Here is a 19,628-nt window from a genome sequence, read left to right as displayed (position 1 = left end):
TCAGTGTCTGCTGAGCTCAGGCAAGAGAAAGTCCCGAGGCTGGTAGAGGAGAGGGTGAGGGGCCCCCTCCCGAGCCCCGAAGTTTCCTGGGAGAGACCAGTGCCAGCCCCCTCTACGCACCTTGAAGTGCAGAGTCGGAGGCTGCCCCTCTGGAGCAGGCTTAGCCTTCTCTGTGCTGGACCCGCACCCTCCCTCCTTAGTCTGAGACCAGCCTGTGGCTTGGCACCAAGGCTCTGGCCCTACCACCACCCATCCCCCACTGGCCTACAGTGGAATCGTCTTCTCCAGTTTCTGGTAATTTTATCAGGGCTGCATCGTGTTGCTAAAACTACAGATAACATCTCCCTATGGGTAATGTTCCCTGCTAGAGCCCCCTGAGGCTGGACCCAGGCTCAGAGGAGGGGCACTGGGATGTGGGTTGGGTTTGGGGGCACGAGGGTCTATGAGGCAGAAGCAGGCTGGCGGGGATGCTGGGACCGTATTGAGGTACGCTGCTTGCCATTGGAGCTTCTGGAACATGGGGGCTGGAGCTGGGTGGGGGGCCTGGAGAGGCCCTGGAGCTGTTGCTAATTGTCTCCTGGTACCTCCAGCTGGGTCCTGCTGACAAGCCCCTAAGCCCAGGTACAGGCACAGAGAGCCACTCCTCCCAGTCCAGGGCCACCTTAACTGGGCGGGGCACACCGCTGATGCCATCTTCAGGAGGACAGGCCTGAGCGGAGGACTGGCTTTGCGAGGCACACACAGCTTCCAACCTGCTCCCAGGTGGCCCAGCACCATGATCCAGGGCGCCTTAGAACCTGGTGGCCCCGGCTGGGGCTGGGACGGGGACGGGGACGATGACTGGGACAGTGCTGTGCTCACCCTGTTGGCGCTGGCTGTCGTGGCTGCCACGGCCCTGGCCCTGCACTGGTTTGGCTCTGGGCAGGACCAGGAGGCAGCAGGACCAGCATCCACCGGCCCCAGTGCCCAGCCTTCTCAGGCGGGAGGAGCTGGGCCAGCCCTGACCCCAAAGTCCAAGGTCAGTGGTGGCATCGAGGGACACAGCTCCGGGCAGGGGAAGCCAGAGCCTCCAGGACCTAGCCAGGCGAGTCCAGCTACAGCAAGTGCCCAGGACCACCAGCCCCACGGAAGTGAAGATCTGACTGCCACGGCCGCAGCTCCACCCAAGACACCCAGCGAGGCGGCCAGCGGAGGGGCCTTGGGACAGCAGCATGGCAACGCCAGCCCTGAAGTCTCCCGAGGTGCAGGAAAGCAGACGCCCAGGCCTGGAGCTGCCCTCCGGGGTAGGAGCAAAACAGGGGGGACGCCTGCCCCGCTCCTGATACACTTCACTCCTCCGAGTCGGGACAGAGACACGGAGGTGCAGGCGGAGGCAGGAGGCCTCGCAGCCAAGGCGCCAGCTCACCCGGCCCTGATCCACACGGTGGAACAGGACACCGGCTCCTGGAAACACGGAGCGGGGCCACCTGGCTCACTGGGGAGGCGGTCAGGCAGCCGGCGGTGGCAGGTGGATGACAGCTCAGGAGAGAGAACCCGGCGCCTTCCAAAGCTGGACCCCCTGCGCCTGGGTGCGGTGGTGAGTGTGTGGGACGCTGTGGATGCAGCCAGCACCTTCCCTGCAGGTGCCCAGAGGCCCCGCTACCGCCATGAGCTTCCCCCACCAGACTCTGTGCAGACTGGACGTCTGACAGATGGCTCAGAGAGGGCGTGCAGGGAAAGCAGCCCCCAGCCAGACCAAGTTTTAGCTCTGGATTCAGGGACCAAACCCGGTGAGAGCAGGGAAGGTGGGCCCTGGTCTCCCGGGGAGTCTCAGGGGTCCCCAGCCTCTGTGGAAGGCTGGCCCTGGGCAAGGAGGGAGGTCCTTGTCACCAAGAGCTTCAGCCAGACCCCAGGCTTCATAGAACCACGGCCAGAGGGGCAGCAGTGGGGACGCCCACTCTTGTCCCAAGAGGGGACCACAGTGATCTGCACTATGGGAAAGGCTGGGGTGAACGGCTCTGGAGACCACTCTTTCTTCCGCTCAGATTCAGGCAGGACAGAAAAGCAAGGGGCCCGCAGTGTTGGGAAAGGGAGAGGATCCGGGCGAGGCCAGGGGGAGCCGGGCAGTGGACAGGTGGCTGGCTGTCTGGACACAGGGACGCCATCCACAGACGGCCTCAGTTGTGTCCCCTCCCCGCATCCCTCAGCCACACCCCCCCTACTCATGCCTGAGCCCCTCTCTCCCTCAGCTTCCCTGACCAAAGCACTTCCCAACCGAGGTCTCTTACCTGCAGCCCCGACTCCTCTGATCTCCTCTCCTTCACACTCTTTGCTCCTCAGAGTTGACCAGGGTCCTGCCAAGGATGAAAATCTCAGAGCAGTGCCAGCCCCAGCCCCAGCTGCATCCCCAGCCCCAGCCCCAGCCCCAGTTGCACCCCCAGCCCCAGCCCCAGCCCCAGCTGCACCCCCAGCCCCAGTCCCAGCTGCACCCCCAGCCCCAGCCCCAGCCCCAGCCCCAGCCCCAGCTGCATCCCCAGCCCCAGCCCCAGCCCCAGCCCCAGCTGCATCCCCTGCCCCAGCCCCAGCCCCAGCTGCATCCCCTGCCCCAGCCCCAGCCCCAGCTGCATCCCCTGCCCCAGCCCCAGCCCCAGCTGCATCCCCTGCCCCAGCCCCAGCCCCAGCTGCATCCCCTGCCCCAGCCCCAGTCCCAGCTGCATCCCCAGCCTCAGCCCCAGCTGCATCCCCAGCCCCAGCCCCAGTCCCAGCTGCATCCCCAGCCCCAGCCCCAACTGCACCCCCATCCCCAGTCCCAGCTGCAGCCCCAGCTGCACCCCCAGCCTCAGCCCCAGCTGCATCCCCAGCCCCAGCTGCACCCCCAGCCTCAGCCCCAGCTGCATCCCCAGCCCCAGCCACAGCTCCAGCCTCAGTCGCAGCCACAGCAGTAGCTCCAGCCACTGCCCCAGCTGCATCTCCAACCCAAGCTCCAGCCCCAGCCCCAGGCCCAGCTGCAACCCCAGCCACAACTGTAGCTACAGCCCAAGCCCCTGACCCAACCCCTGCCCCAGCTGCAGCCACAGCCCCAGTTGCTGCTGCATTCCTAGCTCCCACCTCAGTCCCTGCCCCTGTTGCAACCCCTGCCCCAGCTACAACCCCTGCCCCAGTACCAGCTGCAACCCCTGCCCCAACCCCAACCCCTACCCCAGCCCCTGCCCCTGCCCCAGCCCCAACCCGTACCCCAGCCCCAGCCCCTGCCCCAGCCCCAGCCCCTACCCCAGCCCCAGCCCCTGCCTCAGCCCCAACCCGTACCCCAGCCCCAGCCCCTGCCCCAGCTGCAACCCCTGCCCCAGCCCCAACTCAAGCCCCAACCTGTACCCCAGCCCCTGCCCCAGCCGCAGCCCCTGCCCCAACCCCATCCCCTACCCCAGCCCCTGCCCCAGCCCCAGCCCCTGCCCCAGCCGCAACTCAAGCCCCAATCCCTGCCCAAGCCCAAGGCCCTGCCCTAGCCTCAGCCCCAGCCCCAGTCCCCACAAGTAAGTCAAAGCCTGCAAGTCAGGAGTCTAGTGTGACTCTTCGCAAGGGCAGCCAGGAGGGGCAGATTTCAACTAGCTGGGGAAATCTTATTTCAATGGTTCTTAGGAGTCACCCCTTCCCCAGGCTAGAGAGGCCCCAAGGGACAGCCCTAAGGGCAGCTCCAGAGAGCCCTAGAGAGCCCTGCACTTCCACAGCCTCGGAGAACAGGGAGTCTGGTCCTCTCCCTGAAGGGGCCATCCCTAGTCTCAAGGACAGGCACGGCTCCCCAGCTGGGGTGGCTACAGGGGCTGGCACAGGGGGCCTGGCTGAGGCAGGATGTCAGCCGCAGCCCAGAAGCGCTGAGGCTAACGAGGCTGCAGTGCCCGGGGCCCCAGCTCCGCTGTCGCTGTCGGAGCAGAGGAAGCCTGGCCCTGCACCCGTTCCCTCTGCCAGGCGGGACCCACAGCCTGTCCCCAGGCCACGGAAACACAGCGTGTGCGAACTAGCCAAGAGCTCGGAGCTGAAGGTCAGCCAGGCGGCCCCGGGAGAGGCGCCAGGGAAGAGGCCCAGCCCCGCGGGCAGCAGGGAGGTCCTCACAGAGGAGCAGAAAGAGGCCCGCAAACTCATGGTGTTTCTGCAGAGGCCTGGGACCTGGGGGGTGGTGGAGGGGCCCCGGAAGCCCAGCTCCCCTGCCCGGGAGCCGGCTTCGGCAGCGGCTCTGCAGCGGCGGCTGGACCTGGGCAGCTGCCTGGATGTCCTGGCCTTTGCCCAGCAGCACGGGCAGCCCGTCCTGGCCCAGGAGGCCTATGCTTTGATGAGCGACAATCTGCTGCACGTGCTGGGCGATCCGAACCTCTACCGGCAGCTGAGCGGGGCCGACCGGGAGCGCATCCTGAGCCTTCGAACTGGCAGGGGCCAGGCTGTGCTGGGGGTCCTCGTGCTGCCCGGCCTCTACCAGGTGAGCCGTTCAGGGCTCACAAGGGGCCCTCGAGTGGAGGAGGCTCCTGCCACAGGTCCTGCGCCCCTGCCTCCTCCATCGCACCTGCACGTGTTCAACCCCCACGAGAACTCCTGGCGGCTCCTGACCCGGGTGCCGGAGGAGGCCCCGCTGCGGGGCTGTGGCCTCTGCACCATGCACAACTACTTGTTCCTGGCAGGGGGCATCCGTGGCTCCGGCTCCAAGGCCATCTGTTCCAATGAGGTCTTCTGCTACAACCCTCTGACCAACATCTGGAGCCAGGTGCGGCCCATGCAGCAGGCCCGTGCCCAGCTCAAACTGGTGGCCCTGGACGGGCTGCTCTACGCCATCGGTGGCGAGTGCTTGTACAGCATGGAGCGCTACGACCCCCGCACAGACACCTGGACCTCACGCGCGCCCCTCCCCGCAGGCACCTTCCCTGTGGCTCACGAGGCTGTGGCCTGCCGTGGGGACATCTACGTCACTGGGGGCCACCTCTTCTACCGCCTGCTCAGGTACAGCCCGGTGAAGGATGCTTGGGAGGAGTGCCCCTACAGCGCCAGCCACCGGCGATCCAGCGACATGGTGGCACTGGGGGGCTTCCTGTACCGCTTCGACCTGCTGCGGGGGGTGGGTGCCGCCGTGATGCGCTACAACACCGTGACCGGCTCCTGGAGCAGGGCCGCCCCCTTGCCCCTGCCGGACCCTGTCCCGCTGCGCTGCACCGTGCTGGGCAACACCATCTACTGCCTCAACCACCAGGTCACGGCCACCTTCACGGTCTCCGAGGGGACGGCCCAGTTCCAGGCCCAGGAGCTGCAACCTTTCCCCCTGGGCAGTAAAGGGGTCCTCTGTCCCTTCATCCTGACCCTGCCCGCCTCGGACCCGCTACAGACTTCCCTCTGAGCTGCGCCAGGACTGCCGTGCCCCTCTTCAGGCAGACTCTGGGCCAGGCTGTGAGGCAGGTGGGGCAGGGGAAAGGGGCTGCTCTTCTTTCGGGGACAACTTTCCTTTTCTGTTATAATGATCCTCATGTCTGGCCCTCCTTCCCCTCCTGCAAGAGCCAGGCTCCCTGTACCTGGAAGCTGGTGGCGGGCGTCCCTGCCACCCCCACGTGCCTCCTGCTTTATTATTGAGTCCTTGCTCCAGTGCCTCAGCTTGCTCTCAGGAACCCTCCTCGGGGCAAAGGACTCCCACCGGCCAGGTTTCTGTCCCAGCACCAACCGCGCTGCCTGGAAATAATCTGCCAGGGACCCCGGGGTCCCCATGAACCTGGACTTGGCTGGCTGAGGAGTCGGCAACTGCTGAGCCCAGGAAGGAGATGGCTTCCCTAGGGCTCCCAGCTAGGCAAGAGGCCCATGAGGGGCCGGAAGGGGGAACAGGGAACAAATGTCTCCAGAAAAACGTTCTAGCCTCTGGGATTTTCTGCCCGTCCTGAGGCCTTGGGGAACCTGGCTTGGCTGTTCCCAGAAACAACTCTTAGGTCCCCTTTGTCTGAAACCCTTGTCTGTGACACTGCGCTGCTGTCTGGAGCCCCTGCCCATAACCCCAGCCTAGACCAGGACTGCTGGGGCTCATGTCCTTCTGCAGCCTTCTGGGGTCTCTCCCACCTGCTCAGCCCCTCCATTTCCCACCCCACCTCCCACTAACTCTCTTCTTACATGAGACCTGGGCGCACCCCAGCTCTGCCCCTTATTAGCTGTGGGACTTGGGCGAGACATCTGTCTTCTCACCTGTGAAGTGGGGATAATGGACATGTCACTCAGGGGAATTCTGAGAACATAGGTCACATATATGAGCACCTGGCACAGCCCACTTTGGAACCCTCCACCGGAAGGAAAATAAATCTGAATATGGCAGCCCGTCCCACCCTCTGACCTGGTTTGTCCCTGGCTGGCCCCTTTTGCTTTTTAGTCTATGCTGGTCACTACATATGCTTCATTCATTGGCAGCATCTGCATCTTCCACTCCCCACATTTTGTTCACAAGGTTTCACATGGAACTGGGGGGACAGAAAGGAGTCCTCAGGATGTGCTTGAAAATAAGTTTATTGAGAAACAGGTGCAATGCATGCAGCTGTGTGTTTGGGTCACTGTTTCTTTGCCAGGCAGAGAAGGCTCCACCCGCTGTGGCTCTGCACACAGACAGACCCAGCGTGGTGGCTGCGGGGTGGGGTCGGGGGCCTACTGCGTGCGCTTGGTCTCACTGAGCAGCTCTTGCCAGTTCTTCTCCATCTCTTCCTTGCAGTTGAGGAAGGCGTCCTCCAGCCGGCGCATGGACTCTGCCAGGGCGGGGTTGGTGCGTATCACCACCATGTCGTAGGCCATCCATGTGGCTTGCACTGCAACAACCAGACAGGCCTGGTCAGGCCCCAGGATGGGGCTGTGGTGCCGGAGCACCCCAGGGACCATACCAGGCTGAGTGATCCAACTATTCTAAGGAGAGAAAGCTGGGCAGCCACTTGATACAGGGCTCGCAACCTCCCACCCCCACTCCCCCTGGTTAAAACTACTCCCTTCACAGAGCAGTAATGAAACTTCCCTAATCTCACACAAGTCTTAACTTCTGGATATATCAGCCATGACACTAAAAGGCTGCAGGCTAGTCTGACATGAAATGCTAGGAAAAATGAGAGCAAACACAGACCGTTACCTAGCCACAGTTCACAGCTAGTGGCTGAAGGGTGACCCTTAAGAAGTCTTAACACCCACCAAGCTCACAGGCTCAGGTATGGCTGACCACTCCCACTCCTGCAAGGTCCTGAGTCTCATGTTACCTCGTGCTCAGTGGCCTGAATGCCTGTCCACCTCCACCCAGGCATCTCTGTGCTTTAATTAAAAGGCCAGTCCAGAGCGTCTCCTTCTGGGAAGGTTTGCTGCACCCCACATTAGGTGTCCTCTGGTGCTCACACTACACTGACCGACTTTCTTGACCTTTCCCTTTAAGAGCAACTTGAGGGCAGTGTCCCTGGGCCTACAGGTGAACATGTGCTGCTTGTACAGAAACTCCGCCCCCTTTTCTCTGTAGCACCCACCCCATTAGTATGGCTCTGCCCTCGAGAACTACAAAGAACGAGGGTCCTAGCCCTTCTGCATGACAGGAAGAGTTGTTAGAAAAGGTGTGCGCAGTATCTCAACAGACGGAGGGCTATGACTGTACAGCAAGTGCAGGAATTCTTGAACTTTTGGAAGCATGGGAGTTCCTTGGGACACCTGTTAAGATGTAGACTGCTGGCCTCTCCTACAACTCAAAGGTTCTATCTAGCAAGTTGGGAATGGTGCCCAGGGACCTGCATCTTAACAAGCATCTGGATAATTTTGGTGTTTGGGGAGGCTGCTGACCATTCTTTCAGACCAACTGGACAGCAGGTGGAACATGAACTGAGAGTCAGAGTTTTATTCCAACTCTCCACTTGCTGGCTGTGGAACCTACAAGCGACTTAAACTTGTTCACCTCAGCCTTCTCATCTGTAAGGGTTTGACAACGTCCCAATCTCATGCTCCCCTTGAAGATTAAGTAAACTGCCTAGCACATTTTAGGTGCTCAAGAAAGAAGGAACTTTTACTATAAAATAAATAATTGAGGTAGTTAGGGCAAAGAGTTAGGGTAGGTAAGAAATTAAAATTCAAGATAAAAAAATGCTCACAGAAATGAATCTCATATAATCCTATAATGCAGCTGGAATTCCAGCTGAGTTTCCTAAGGCCAAAGCAGAAAAGGAAACATGCTCAGTTACAAGACTCAGTGACCATAAAATAAAAACAAACTCACTGTATAAGAATCTTTTATCCTAAGAAAAAAAACCTGTCCTATAGGTATATTTTATGAGAAGTGTAATGTAGTTGAAAATGCCCTTGATGACATCCTACCTTAAACGCAAAGTATTCTTCCATGACTATAATTGTAATCACAGGTGAAAGAAAGCTAGTGGCATAGCAACAAAGCACAGTTCAGAAAAGGCACTTCAATGAGACTCCAAAACACAACAGCAAGTGCACAGCTCTCTTCTGATTTGATCCAAGAAAAAGTATATAGAATACATAGAACAGAACTCAATCACCAGAACACTCTCAAGCAATATATGTCTCAAGTTTTCATTCATTCAGTATTTATTGAGCACCTCCTTTATGCTGGCATTTTATCAGGCAGCCATGACAATAAAGCTGTACAGAGGATAGACACCCCCTACCCTCATGCAGTATCTATCTATACTAGTTGCAGTGGGAAGAGACAGATAAACATACAAGACAATTTCAATTTGTGAAAGGTGCTGTGAAGGAAATAAGTAGTATGTGTTGTGTAGAGAAATGGGGTAGGAGGAGTCATATTACAAGTCAGGTAGTGAGGGCAGGCCCCCTCTGGGGTTTTTTGGTAAGGATTGTGCAGTAGCAAAGCCAAGGTCATAATCAGTGGTGGGGCCTGAACAGCAGGTATTCTGAGAGGCTCATCAGAACTTGCCTGTACAGTTTGAAAACCCACTGGGTAAAGCCAAGGTCCTTGCACGGAAATTAAGAAACAATGGTCCAGTTGTATGCTGTGAACTCCGAGGACCAAGAACTGCTCCTGGTGGCTACCTGGGCAAAAAAAAAAAAAAAAAAAAAAAAAAAAAGCAGAGCCTAGCAGCCATTTCTGCATAGAATTCTGCAGAGAAGGGTTCTCAAGTCAAGGAGAAGCCTCTGCACTGAACTGCCTGCCTGCCTGCATTGTATTGCTGCCAGCCTAGCCAGCCCTTATAAAGGAGTTCCTGTAATCCTATTTCAACCATTAGGACTGAGGCTTTCCCAATCCAATCAGAGCTGTGCAGCTCCGACCAATTGGAGCAGCTCTATTCTGACCAATCAGGGACGAGAGGCTGGGACTTCTGTCTATATAAGCCAGCTCCCAGCCTACCAAAGACTGCCCCTGAACACCACCTCACAGCAGAGCTTCCTTGCTGAAGAGGGGCCTGGCCCAGGGCAGCTGTGACGCAGTCTGTGGAGCTGTTCCACAGCAGTACTGTGTTCATAGTCACGCTGTATTACCGTGCAGCTGTTGGCACCAAAGAAAGTTTTCTTCTTCACTCCAAATTGGGGATTCCTGTTAGCGTTTGAATTGGCACCAATGACCATTGGTGGACAGCACCTAGATGCAGAATTTAGTAAAGGATGAGGATAGTGTCCCAAAAATCTGTTTAGGAGAGAGGAGAACTAACTAGTGATACAGTAAGTGGATTTGCTTTGGGAGTCTGGAAAGTAGAATCGGAAGACAGAGAGCACAGGGAATGAGACAAGAGGGCTAGCTGATCAGGAAATGGGATGATGGCAAGCCTGGAGGTCACAGGCCACAAGCTAATTCAAATAATTGGCAAAACAAACCAAGCAACGTTTTAAAATGTAAATGGGTGAAATTCTACCAAATTTTTAAAGAACAGTTAATGCTTATCTAATACAAGTAATTCAAAAAATTAGGAAAAGAAGGAAGACTAATAATCTCACTATATGGGCTGGTGTAATTTTTTAAGAAAAGCATTTCCTAGTGGCATTCCACTTATATAGCAGAAAATTTGAGAATAGAGATAAGAAAAAATCCTATATAATAAAAGCTTAATATGCTAAGTGTTTGACTGTTCATTCGACCGTTTGACCAGTCGCTATGATGTGCACTAACCACCAGGGGGCAGAGGCTCTGATTGGTAGGTTAGCTTGCTGCTGGGGTCCAGCTGATCAGGACTGGACGAGAGAGGCTGGACACTCCCTGGCCTCTAAAATATTTCTTCTAATTAATTTCCTTTCAATGTGCACGAATCCATGCACTGGGCCTCTAGTAAATACGTAATTTTCTCTAAGCTGGTTTATTCCAAAACCAAAGACAACATGAGAAAAATTATAGGCCTACCTCACATGAATATAGATGTGAAATCCTAAATATAACATGAGCTAATGAAATCTAACAGTGTACTAAGATAATATGTTATGATTAAGCAGGATTTGTGAAAGAAATTCAAGGATGCTTAAATATCAGAAATTCAAACACTATAATTAACCACATTTATAAAAAGAGGGAAATAATAGAAATATCTCAATGCAAAAAAGGCAGGTAATAAAGTTTAATAATACCTATTTGTGATTTTAAACAATCAAAACTCTAACAAATTAGGAAGAGAAGGAGACATCTTTAACTTACTAAAGGTGATATACCAAAAACTTATGGCAAACTCATATGTAATGGAGAAACTGTGGATACATTCCCTATAAGACTGGTATCAAACAAGGGTGCTTCTACTAATATTACTGTTATTGGATATGCTGGTAAATGGAATAGAAAAAAAGAAATAAATGGTGTAAGGATTGGAAGGTAAAACTATCAGTATTTATAAATTATAAAAATGTATCCTATATAATAAAAGCCTAATATGCAAATTGTCCCCTCAATTGGGAGTTCAACTGGGAGTTTGATCAGAGATGGGGCCAACTGGCCAACAATCCACGGCCCCTCCCCGGCTAGTGGTGGTGGCAGGCAGCCGGGGGAAGGGTGGCCCTGGCCAGCAGCCAGTAGCTGGCAGCCAGCAGCGGCTAGGGACCCTAACCATGCATGAAATTTCGTGCACTGCGTCTCTAGTCTGAAAAAATAAAGATTTAAAAACTAAGTCAATCTTAAAAAATAAAAGTTAAAAGGGGGAATATGCCCTATTAGATATCAAGACAACTTATAAATTCCTATTTTAAAAATAGTGTGGTACAGACAAATAGACCAATGGAAGAAAAAAGTAAGCTCAGAGATAGGCCTAAGTATATATGGGAATTTAGCACATGATGAAATAACACACACACACACACACACACAAAATCAATGAAAAAAGGATAGTGTACTCCAGATATACTAAAGATATAAGTATGAAAGGTACAAATAACATTTATAGATCAAAATTTAGCAGGTGTAGGGACTTCTTAAAAACCACAAACCATAAGGCAAAATTTGGTGGATTTATTTTTATAAAATTTTTAAAACTAAGGACAATATGGACAAAGTTTTCATAAAAATGGTAGAATATAAGAAATTTACAGTGCATAAAGCTGATAATGGGTTAATATCAAGAATATATAAGAAACGACTTCAAATTGATAAGACAGGAAATTCAATAATTTAAAAAAAAAACCTGGAAAATAACAAGTATTAGCAAGGAAGTGGAGAAATCTTGTATACTGCTGGAGGGATTATGAAATGGTGCACCATTGTGTAAAACAGTTTGACATTCCTTAGAAAGCTAAACATAGAATTACCATATGACCTAGCAATTCTACTCCTAGGTAATACACCAAACAATTGCAAACCAGGTACTCAAAACAAATACTTGTACACATGTGTTCATAGCAGCACTACTCACAATAGCTAAAAGGTGGACATATCCATCAATGGATGAATGAATAATTTAAAATATGACATTCATACAATGGAATATTATTCGTGGATATAAAGGAGTAAAGTACTAATACATGCTAAAATAGAAATGAACCTCGAAAATGTTACACTAAGTCAAAGAAGCCAGAAACAAAGTGTCACATACTATTATATGAATCATTTATATACAGTATCCAAATAGGTAAATTCATAGAAAGTAAAAACAGACTGGTGGTTGCCAGGGGCCAAGGATAGAGAGGTATGAGAACCACCACTTAATGGGTACAGAGCATCCTTTATGGGTGATGAAAATGTTTTGGAACCAGACAGAGTTGGTGGCTGCATAACATTGTGAATATATTAAATTTCATCAAATTTATACTTAAACAGGTTAATTTTATGTTATGTACATTTCACCTTAATAAATAATTATTTAAATTTAAGCTGTAGATACTACTAGTATAATTATCTTTACTTTTCAGAAGTGGAATTAGCCAGATTACACAACTAATAAGTGGCACAGGCAGCATTTGACCCAGGTAATCAAGCACCAGTGTCCATATTTTTAAGTATTTACGGTATACTATTTCTTACGTTCCATAAGAGGAAACCCAAAAGACTAACAAGCATATGAGAAGAGTCTGGAATTCATCAGAGAAATAAAAATGAAAACACTCAGCTATCATTTTACACGCATTATACTGGCAAAATTAGAAAGCTGGATAATATCAAGTGCTTGTGAGCTTGTGGTATCTAAGAACCCCTAGGCACTGCTGGTGGAAGTAAGCTCTAAATCAGACATTCTGTGAGGTTATCTGGTAGTGTCCCCCAAAAGTATTGATCCATGGGCATAGATGTATGAAGATGTTCACTGCAGTACTGTTTTTGGTGATGAAGAGCTGTAGGCAATCTAAGTGTCCATCATTGGGATGAATGGAGAAGCAAAAAGTAGTAGCTCTCCATGGGATATTATAGTGCAGTTAAAAGTAGTAAATAAGATGTACACACGGATACCAGAAAAGGTCTTCATAATATAGTCTTGAGATTAAAAAGTAAGATACAAGCTATAGGGAGAACTAATTGTGGAAAGACCATGTTAGAATTGGTCCCTTTACCATAAGGTTTTAATTTTGATTTTTTCTTTATGGCAAGGGTGAGGCTACTGCCTGGACTCTATCTTTTCCCTGGGCTCTTAGATTAAAATCATGCCCAAGTTCAAATAATGAAGAAGAAAGCGGAAAGCAAACAATTTTTTTTTTAAAGCAGCCTCTCACAACTAATAAGCAACTTATTAGTTGTGTCCAAGCTAATTGCAACCTCCCTACCCTGCCACCCTCACCTGAAAGAGTGGTTATTCCTTCAACAGATACACACACTCCTTAGCAGAAGCTGGCTGAGATCATCCTGGAATTTCAAATTTCCCAATTTCAAAGATGCAGTAAAACACTGGACAAATAGACGATGGTCTATATACAAATGGTGCTAAAACTGCAAAGCCCAGAGTTTAGAAGTATTGAAAGATACCATCTTTCCATCGCATTTAGCCACTGAGAACTTCATAGTCTTAAACAACAGTTTTGCATTTTGGAAAGTGAATTATTCCTAATATATGGTGACAGGAGGAGATTTCACTTTGGGTGGTGGGCACATGGTGCAATATATAGATCTTTTAACATAGAAACCCACACCTGAAACCTATATGATCATGTTGACCAATGTCACCCCAATACATTGAATTTTTTTAAAAAAGGAAAAGTGAATTATGCTGGCTTCAGGAAGTACTGAAGACTGTCTCGGAAAATTCTTCCTGTACAACCTGTGGTCAAACATGCCACCTGAGTGGTAAACCTACAAATGTGCCCGCCAGTGCTCTGACAGCCTCTGGAGAATCCTGAGCCGTACGCCCTCCCTTGCCGCCACAGTCACCTGACCATCTTTCTTCTCCTTCATCACCACCTGCACCCTCTCCGCCCCCTTCTCTGCCTCTACCTCCACCACCAATAGCACCTTTGCTGCTCAGAAAATCCAATCTCACGAAAGCACTACAGGCTGGACCATAAAAAAGATGGATCCATGCAGATAACAAAGATCTACTGACTGTGAAATTAAAGAAAACAGAGTTTGATGAAAGGGTGAAGCTTGTACCATCACCAAAGACACAGAATCCACTAGTTACTGTCTCTGATCTGCACTGTGTTACCCTGAAGCACAGATTCAAAGTGTTACCAACTTGAGTTACAAATGTCTTAATTATTCCTGTAAAAGTCAAATTGATCTGTGGAAGCTACTTAGAAAAGTCTATGTAGAGAGGAGCCCAGGTGGGACCCCACTTACCAATAAAGGAGATATGGAAACAGAAATTATATTGACCTCACAAATGCTCTGTTTAATGCCTCTCTTGCCTCCCCAGTTAACGTCTCCTTTTTCTCTGCTCCCTTCCAAGTGCTCAATGTATGCCATTAGCATTTGCCAGATTATGATTTTATATATAAAATTGTGTTTTAAGTTTAATTTATATGTTTAAATTATATTTATTTATCTTGATGACTGTTTCTGGCTTTTATCCACTTCGCTAATGAAGGAGCATCTCTTCAACTTTTTATTCCTAGAATAGCACATGGTAGATGCTCAGCAAATGCTGTTAAATAAGAGAATATTTAATTAGACTGAAGGAATTACTACATAGCTTATAGTAGAAAATGAATTCTACAACTTTTTAAAAAGGTAGTTTTAAAAAATATAAGAAATTTTCAAGTACATAGGCAAAAATATTACAAACATTTCTAAGTAGAAATTTTCTATAGGCTGTTGTAATAAATGGAGATTATTTTCAAACAAATAATGCCTTTAAAAATAGTTTGTTTTCATTTGAATAGAGTATGCATGATTTCTAAAATTTATTTTACATTATACTTTTCTCTAGCAAAACTTAGGCTCACAAATTATAAGAATTATACATATTCTGAATTAATAAAAAACAAATCAAAGAAATTATAATGGTATTACTACCACTGCTGGTTACCACTTAGTGGAAACATCTATATATATAAAACCATAATATGCAAATAGACCAAATGGCAGAACAACCGAACAACTGGTCGCTATGATGTGCATTGATTATCAGGGGGTGCATGCAGAACATGACAGGCGTCGGCTGTGGCAGGATGGTGGAGCAAGTGAGTGGGGGTGCCAGACTAAGGCGGGGTGCCAGTCACTGTCATTGGGGTGAGTCTTTGGTGGTTACTGAAAATTCTTTGCTCCCCCATGCCACGGTCCTGGCCGGCCCTCGTACCTGCTGCCAGTGTCAGCCCCACTCATATCTGCAGCTGCACTGGAGCTGCTGCTTGCAACCACTGCCAGTGCCTAGCACCAGTCCCGATCGCTCAGCACCATCAGTGGATGCAAGTGGCGGCTGCTGGCCCAATCACCTGAGGTCTTCTCCACCTCCCCCTGCTCCTGAGGGGCGATAGGGACAGCAGCTGCCACTGGCACCCACTGATGGTGCCAACCCTGCTCACACCCGCTGCTGGCGCTGGTCCCAATCGCTCCACATTGTCAGCGGGTGTGAGCAGGCTGGCGCCATCAGTGGTGGGAGCGGCAGCAGCGGGAGAGGGTCTGCGACAGGAGGGGTTGGGTGGGAGTGTGGAGGATGGGCCAAGACCCACCCCCGTGCCCACCTCAGCCTAGCGGCCCACAGTTCCTTGCAAGGTGCACGAATTCGTGCACTGAGCACCTAGTGTTGAATAAAATAACAGACTAATATTTTTTTAAAAATGGAGACATTTGTTCAACTCTATTGCTGCTTTATTCCACTGAGCTGTACCTCTCATCAGCATCTTACCACTCTTAGCACTTTTACTCTGAACTCTTTATTTAGATGATTCACGGCATTTTACCAGGCAATTTTGTTCACACATGTTATGTTAATACTAGAGGCCCACTGCACAAAATTCATGCATGGGGGAGTGTGTCCCTCAGCTCAGCCTGCACCCTCTCTAATCTGGGACCCCTCAAGGGATGTCCGACTGCTGGTTTAGGCCCGATCCCGGAATCCCTCTCATAATCCAGGGCTGCTGGCTCCCAACCGCTTGCCTGCCTGCCTGCCTGATTGCCCCAACCATTCCCCTGCCAGCCTGATTGATGCCTAACTGCTCCCCTGCTGGCCCGATTGCCCCTAACTGCCCTCCCCTGCCAGCCTGGTCACCCCCAACTGCCTTCCCCTGCCGGCCTGGTCACCCCTAACTTCCCTCCCCTGCTGGCCTGGTTGCCCCCAACTGCCCTCCCCTGCAGGCCTGGTTCCCCCAAACTTCCATCCCCTGCAGGGCTGGTCCCCCCTAATTGCCCTCCTCTGCCAGCTTGGTCACCCCTAACTGCCCTCCCCTGCAGGCCTGATCGCCCCCAACTGCCCTCCCTTTCAGGCCTGGTCCCTCTCAACTGCCCTCCCCAGCTGGCCTGATCACCCACAACTGCCCTCCCCTGCTGGCCATCTTGTGTGTTGGGGTGATGGTCAATTTGCATATCACTCTTTTATTAGATAGGATCATTTGTCATTTGCTGAATACTTGAGCTTAGGTCTGGTACTGTGTGTGTGCCTAGTTATTTTTTCTGCTCTCAAAAAGATAACAGTCCAATTGCAGTAATTAGCAAACACATAAAATAACTAGAAAATAATTCAAGGCACTATTCAGTGGAAAGTGTCAATTTCTGTGGTACAATTGTTACATGGTATAGAAGTTGAGAGGTGGTCAGGGAAGGGCTTAGTACGAAGGCACTTGATTTGGGCTTGAAAGTATAGGGAGGATGTGAGCTACTGGAAAGAAGGCCAAGGCACCCTGCCTGGGAAAACAGCCTACCTGAGATTTTCTCCATCTCTTCCAGTATCTTTTCCAAGTCCTTATTCAGGTCGGACAGCATTTTCAGCATGTTGTCGCAGCTTCTTTCCCCAGGGTCCGATTCAGCCATCTAAAGAAGATGCAGTGAGACAGACTGGAGTGAGGAGTGAGGGGTGAGGAGACTGGGGTGAGGGGTGAGGGGTGAGGAGTGAGGAGACTGGGGTGAGGGGTGAGGAGACTGGAATGAGGGGTGAGGAGACTGGAATGAGGGGTGAGGAGTGAGGAGACTGGGGTGAGGGGTGAGGGGTGAGGAGACTAGGGTGAGGGGTGAGGAGACTGAGGTGAGGGGTGAGGAGACTGGGGTGAAGGGTGAGGAGACTGAGGTGAGGGGTGAGGAGACTGGGGTGAGGCGTCAGATGAGGAGACTAAGATGAGGGGTGAGGGGTGAGGAGACTGGGGTGAGGGGTTGGGTGAGAAGACTGGGGTGAGGGTTGAGGAGGGGGTGAGGGGTGAGGGGACTGGGGTGAGGGGTGAGGAGACTGGGGTGAGGAGTGAGGAGACTGGGGTGAGGGTTGAGGAGGGGGTGAGGGGTGAGGGGTGAGGGGACTGGGGTGAGGGGTGAGGAGACTGGGGTGAGGAGTGAGGAGACTGGGGTGAGGGGTGAGGAGACTGAGGTGAGGGGTGAGGAGACTGGGGTGAAGGGTGAGGAGACTGGGGTGAGGGGTGAGGAGACTGGGGTGAGGGGTGAGGAGACTGAAGTGAGGGGTGAGGAGACTGGGGTGAGGGGTGAGGAGACTGAGGTGAGGGGTGAGGAGACTGGGGTGAGGGGTCAGATGAGGAGACTAGGATGAGGGGTGAGGGGTGAGGAGTCTGGGGTGAGGGGCCGGGTGAGGAGACTGGGGTGAGGGTTGAGGAGGGAGTGAGGGGTGAGGAGACTGGGGTGAGGGTTGAGGAGGGGGTGAGGAGACTGGGGTGAGGGGTGAGGAGGGGGTGAGGGGTGAGGGGACTGGGGTGAGGGGTGAGGAGACTGGGGTGAGGAGTGAGGAGACTGGGGTGAGGGGTGAGGAGACTGGGGTGAGGGGTGAGGAGACTGAGGTGAGGGGTGAGGAGACTGGGGTGAAGGGTGAGGAGACTGGGGTGAGGGTTGAGGAGGGGGTGAGGGGTGAGGGGTGAGGGGACTGGGGTGAGGGGTGAGGAGACTGAGGTGAGGGGTGAGGAGACTGAGGTGAGGGGTGAGGAGACTGGGGTGAGGGTTGAGGAGACTGGGGTGAGGGGTGAGGAGACTGGGGTGAGGGGTCAGATGAGGAGACTAGGATGAGGGGTGAGGGGTGAGGAGTCTGGGGTGAGGGGCCGGGTGAGGAGACTGGGGTGAGGGTTGAGGAGGGAGTGAGGGGTGAGGAGACTGGGGTGAGGGTTGAGGAGGGGGTGAGGAGACTGGGGTGAGGGGTGAGGAGGGGGTGAGGGGTGAGGGGACTGGGGTGAGGGGTGAGGAGACTGGGGTGAAGGGTGAGGAGACTGGGGTGAGGGTTGAGGAGGGGGTGAGGGGTGAGGGGTGAGGGGACTGGGGTGAGGGGTGAGGAGACTGGGGTGAGGAGTGAGGAGGGGGTGAGGAGACTGGGGTGAGGGGTGAGGGGACTGGGTGGGCTGTGGAGGTGAGGGGTGATGGCCCCTTGATACGGGGGTTCTGCCGGTCCGGCGGGTGGCCCGGCACAAGGGCGTCAGAGCCACTCACCTCCTGCTCCGCCAGGGCACAGGTTCTGTCAGCTCCGCCGACGCGCCAGGGCCAGGGGCCTGAGGAGGCGCTTCCGGAAGACCCGCCCCTTTCCGTTACCAGGCCCGCCCCCCGGAGCTGGCCTCTTGTTCTCATTGGCTAATATTCTGGAGAGGAAGGGGCGGGGCCTCCAGCACATGGTTGCGCCCACCGGGCTGCTCCCGAGTTCCAGCCTCGAGGTCTCATTGGCTGTGTCCAGAGTCGAAGGGGCGGGGCCCCCGGAGGCTGGTCCCTTGGCGGGAGTCTTGCAGGCTCCGGGGGAGGGGCTAAGGTGGGGGCGTAGAGCTGCGGGGAGAGGGCGCTCCCTGTTCTGATAGTTGCGTTCCTCCTTTGGCTTTTTGAGGGTAAGATCGTGCGCGGCCCTGTTCGCTGGACCGCTGTGTCGGCGGTGTCCAGGCAGCACCCGGCACAGCAGGCGCTAATAAACATCTGTTCACCAATAGCTGGGTGCCTGAATATTGACAGTCTCCACAACTACCACATCGTCATTGTTGCGTCTGTCTTACAGAAGAGGAAGCCGAGGCTCGGGAGATGAGGCAGGCAGGGCCCAGGTACTAGCACACGCAGCTGAGCGTGCAAAGCCTCCAAACCAGGTCTGCGCGGTGCCGCTGGCCTCCAGGCGGTAGGAGCACAAACCACCACGCAGGGACCGGGGAGAGAGAGGCCCCGCCTGCCCTCCGAGAGGCTGCGCATAGGGCTGTGGTCGGGAGGAGGCCAGAGAGACCGCTGGGCCTCGGTGAGCCAGTCCAGGGAGCTCAGTCTTTAGACGGGGATGGACGCCTTAGAAGGGTGGTAGGCGGAGCGGTGACATGGTGAAGAGGCCTCTGGGGCGGCGGGAGGGAGGCTAGAGGGGGAGTTGGCTGTTGCTGATGTTTGGATGAGTAATGATGGAGATGTGGACAGGGCAGGTGGTGGTCACGGTGGAAGGAAGTAAAGCCATTTAGAAAGTACACTTGATGGTTTGTAATGTGGCAAGTTCAGAAGGAAGGAAGGAATTGGTTACTGGTTAGAGGGTGATGCCACTGGCTGCGATGGGGAAGGGGGGGAGAGAAGCCCATTTGGAAGCTAGTTAGCCTCGTAAACAGCTTGTGTTTGAAATTCCTAAACTGAGACCCACTGAGTTTTCTCTCAGGAATTCCGATCCTTAGCAGACTGATTGCAGAGCAGGAAAAAAAACTAGAGTTGAGCTAGATCGCCTGGG

The 19,628-nt window shown here is 52.9% G+C and overlaps 2 protein-coding genes and 1 pseudogene across 2 annotated transcripts; 2 read left to right on the top strand and 1 right to left on the bottom strand.

The window, feature by feature from the left end:
- The first annotated feature begins 543 nt into the window (after positions 1-543).
- KLHDC7B (kelch domain containing 7B) lies at positions 544-6,269 on the top strand. The gene is made up of 2 exons (XM_059680862.1): positions 544-1,769; positions 3,123-6,269. Exons 1-2 carry the CDS (start codon positions 776-778, stop codon positions 5,351-5,353), a joined length of 3,225 nt encoding a protein of 1,074 aa, XP_059536845.1. The 5' UTR covers positions 544-775; the 3' UTR covers positions 5,354-6,269.
- A 218-nt stretch (positions 6,270-6,487) lies between these two features.
- Positions 6,488-18,476, bottom strand: SYCE3 (synaptonemal complex central element protein 3). The gene is made up of 3 exons (XM_059680888.1): positions 18,389-18,476; positions 16,678-16,786; positions 6,488-6,788 (listed from the first exon to the last, which is right to left on the bottom strand). The coding sequence occupies exons 2-3, from the start codon at positions 16,784-16,786 to the stop codon at positions 6,631-6,633; spliced, it is 267 nt and encodes an 88-aa protein (XP_059536871.1). The 5' UTR covers positions 18,389-18,476; the 3' UTR covers positions 6,488-6,630.
- Positions 13,141-15,191, top strand: LOC132226823 (proline-rich protein 11-like; annotated as a pseudogene).
- Positions 18,477-19,628: the final 1,152 nt, after the last annotated feature.

The sequence above is a fragment of the Myotis daubentonii genome, chromosome 2, assembly GCF_963259705.1.
Source record: "Myotis daubentonii chromosome 2, mMyoDau2.1, whole genome shotgun sequence".
Lineage (NCBI taxonomy): Eukaryota > Metazoa > Chordata > Mammalia > Chiroptera > Vespertilionidae > Myotis > Myotis daubentonii.
The sequence above is the reverse complement of the archived record's forward strand: the minus strand, read 5'-3'. Positions and strand labels throughout refer to the sequence as shown.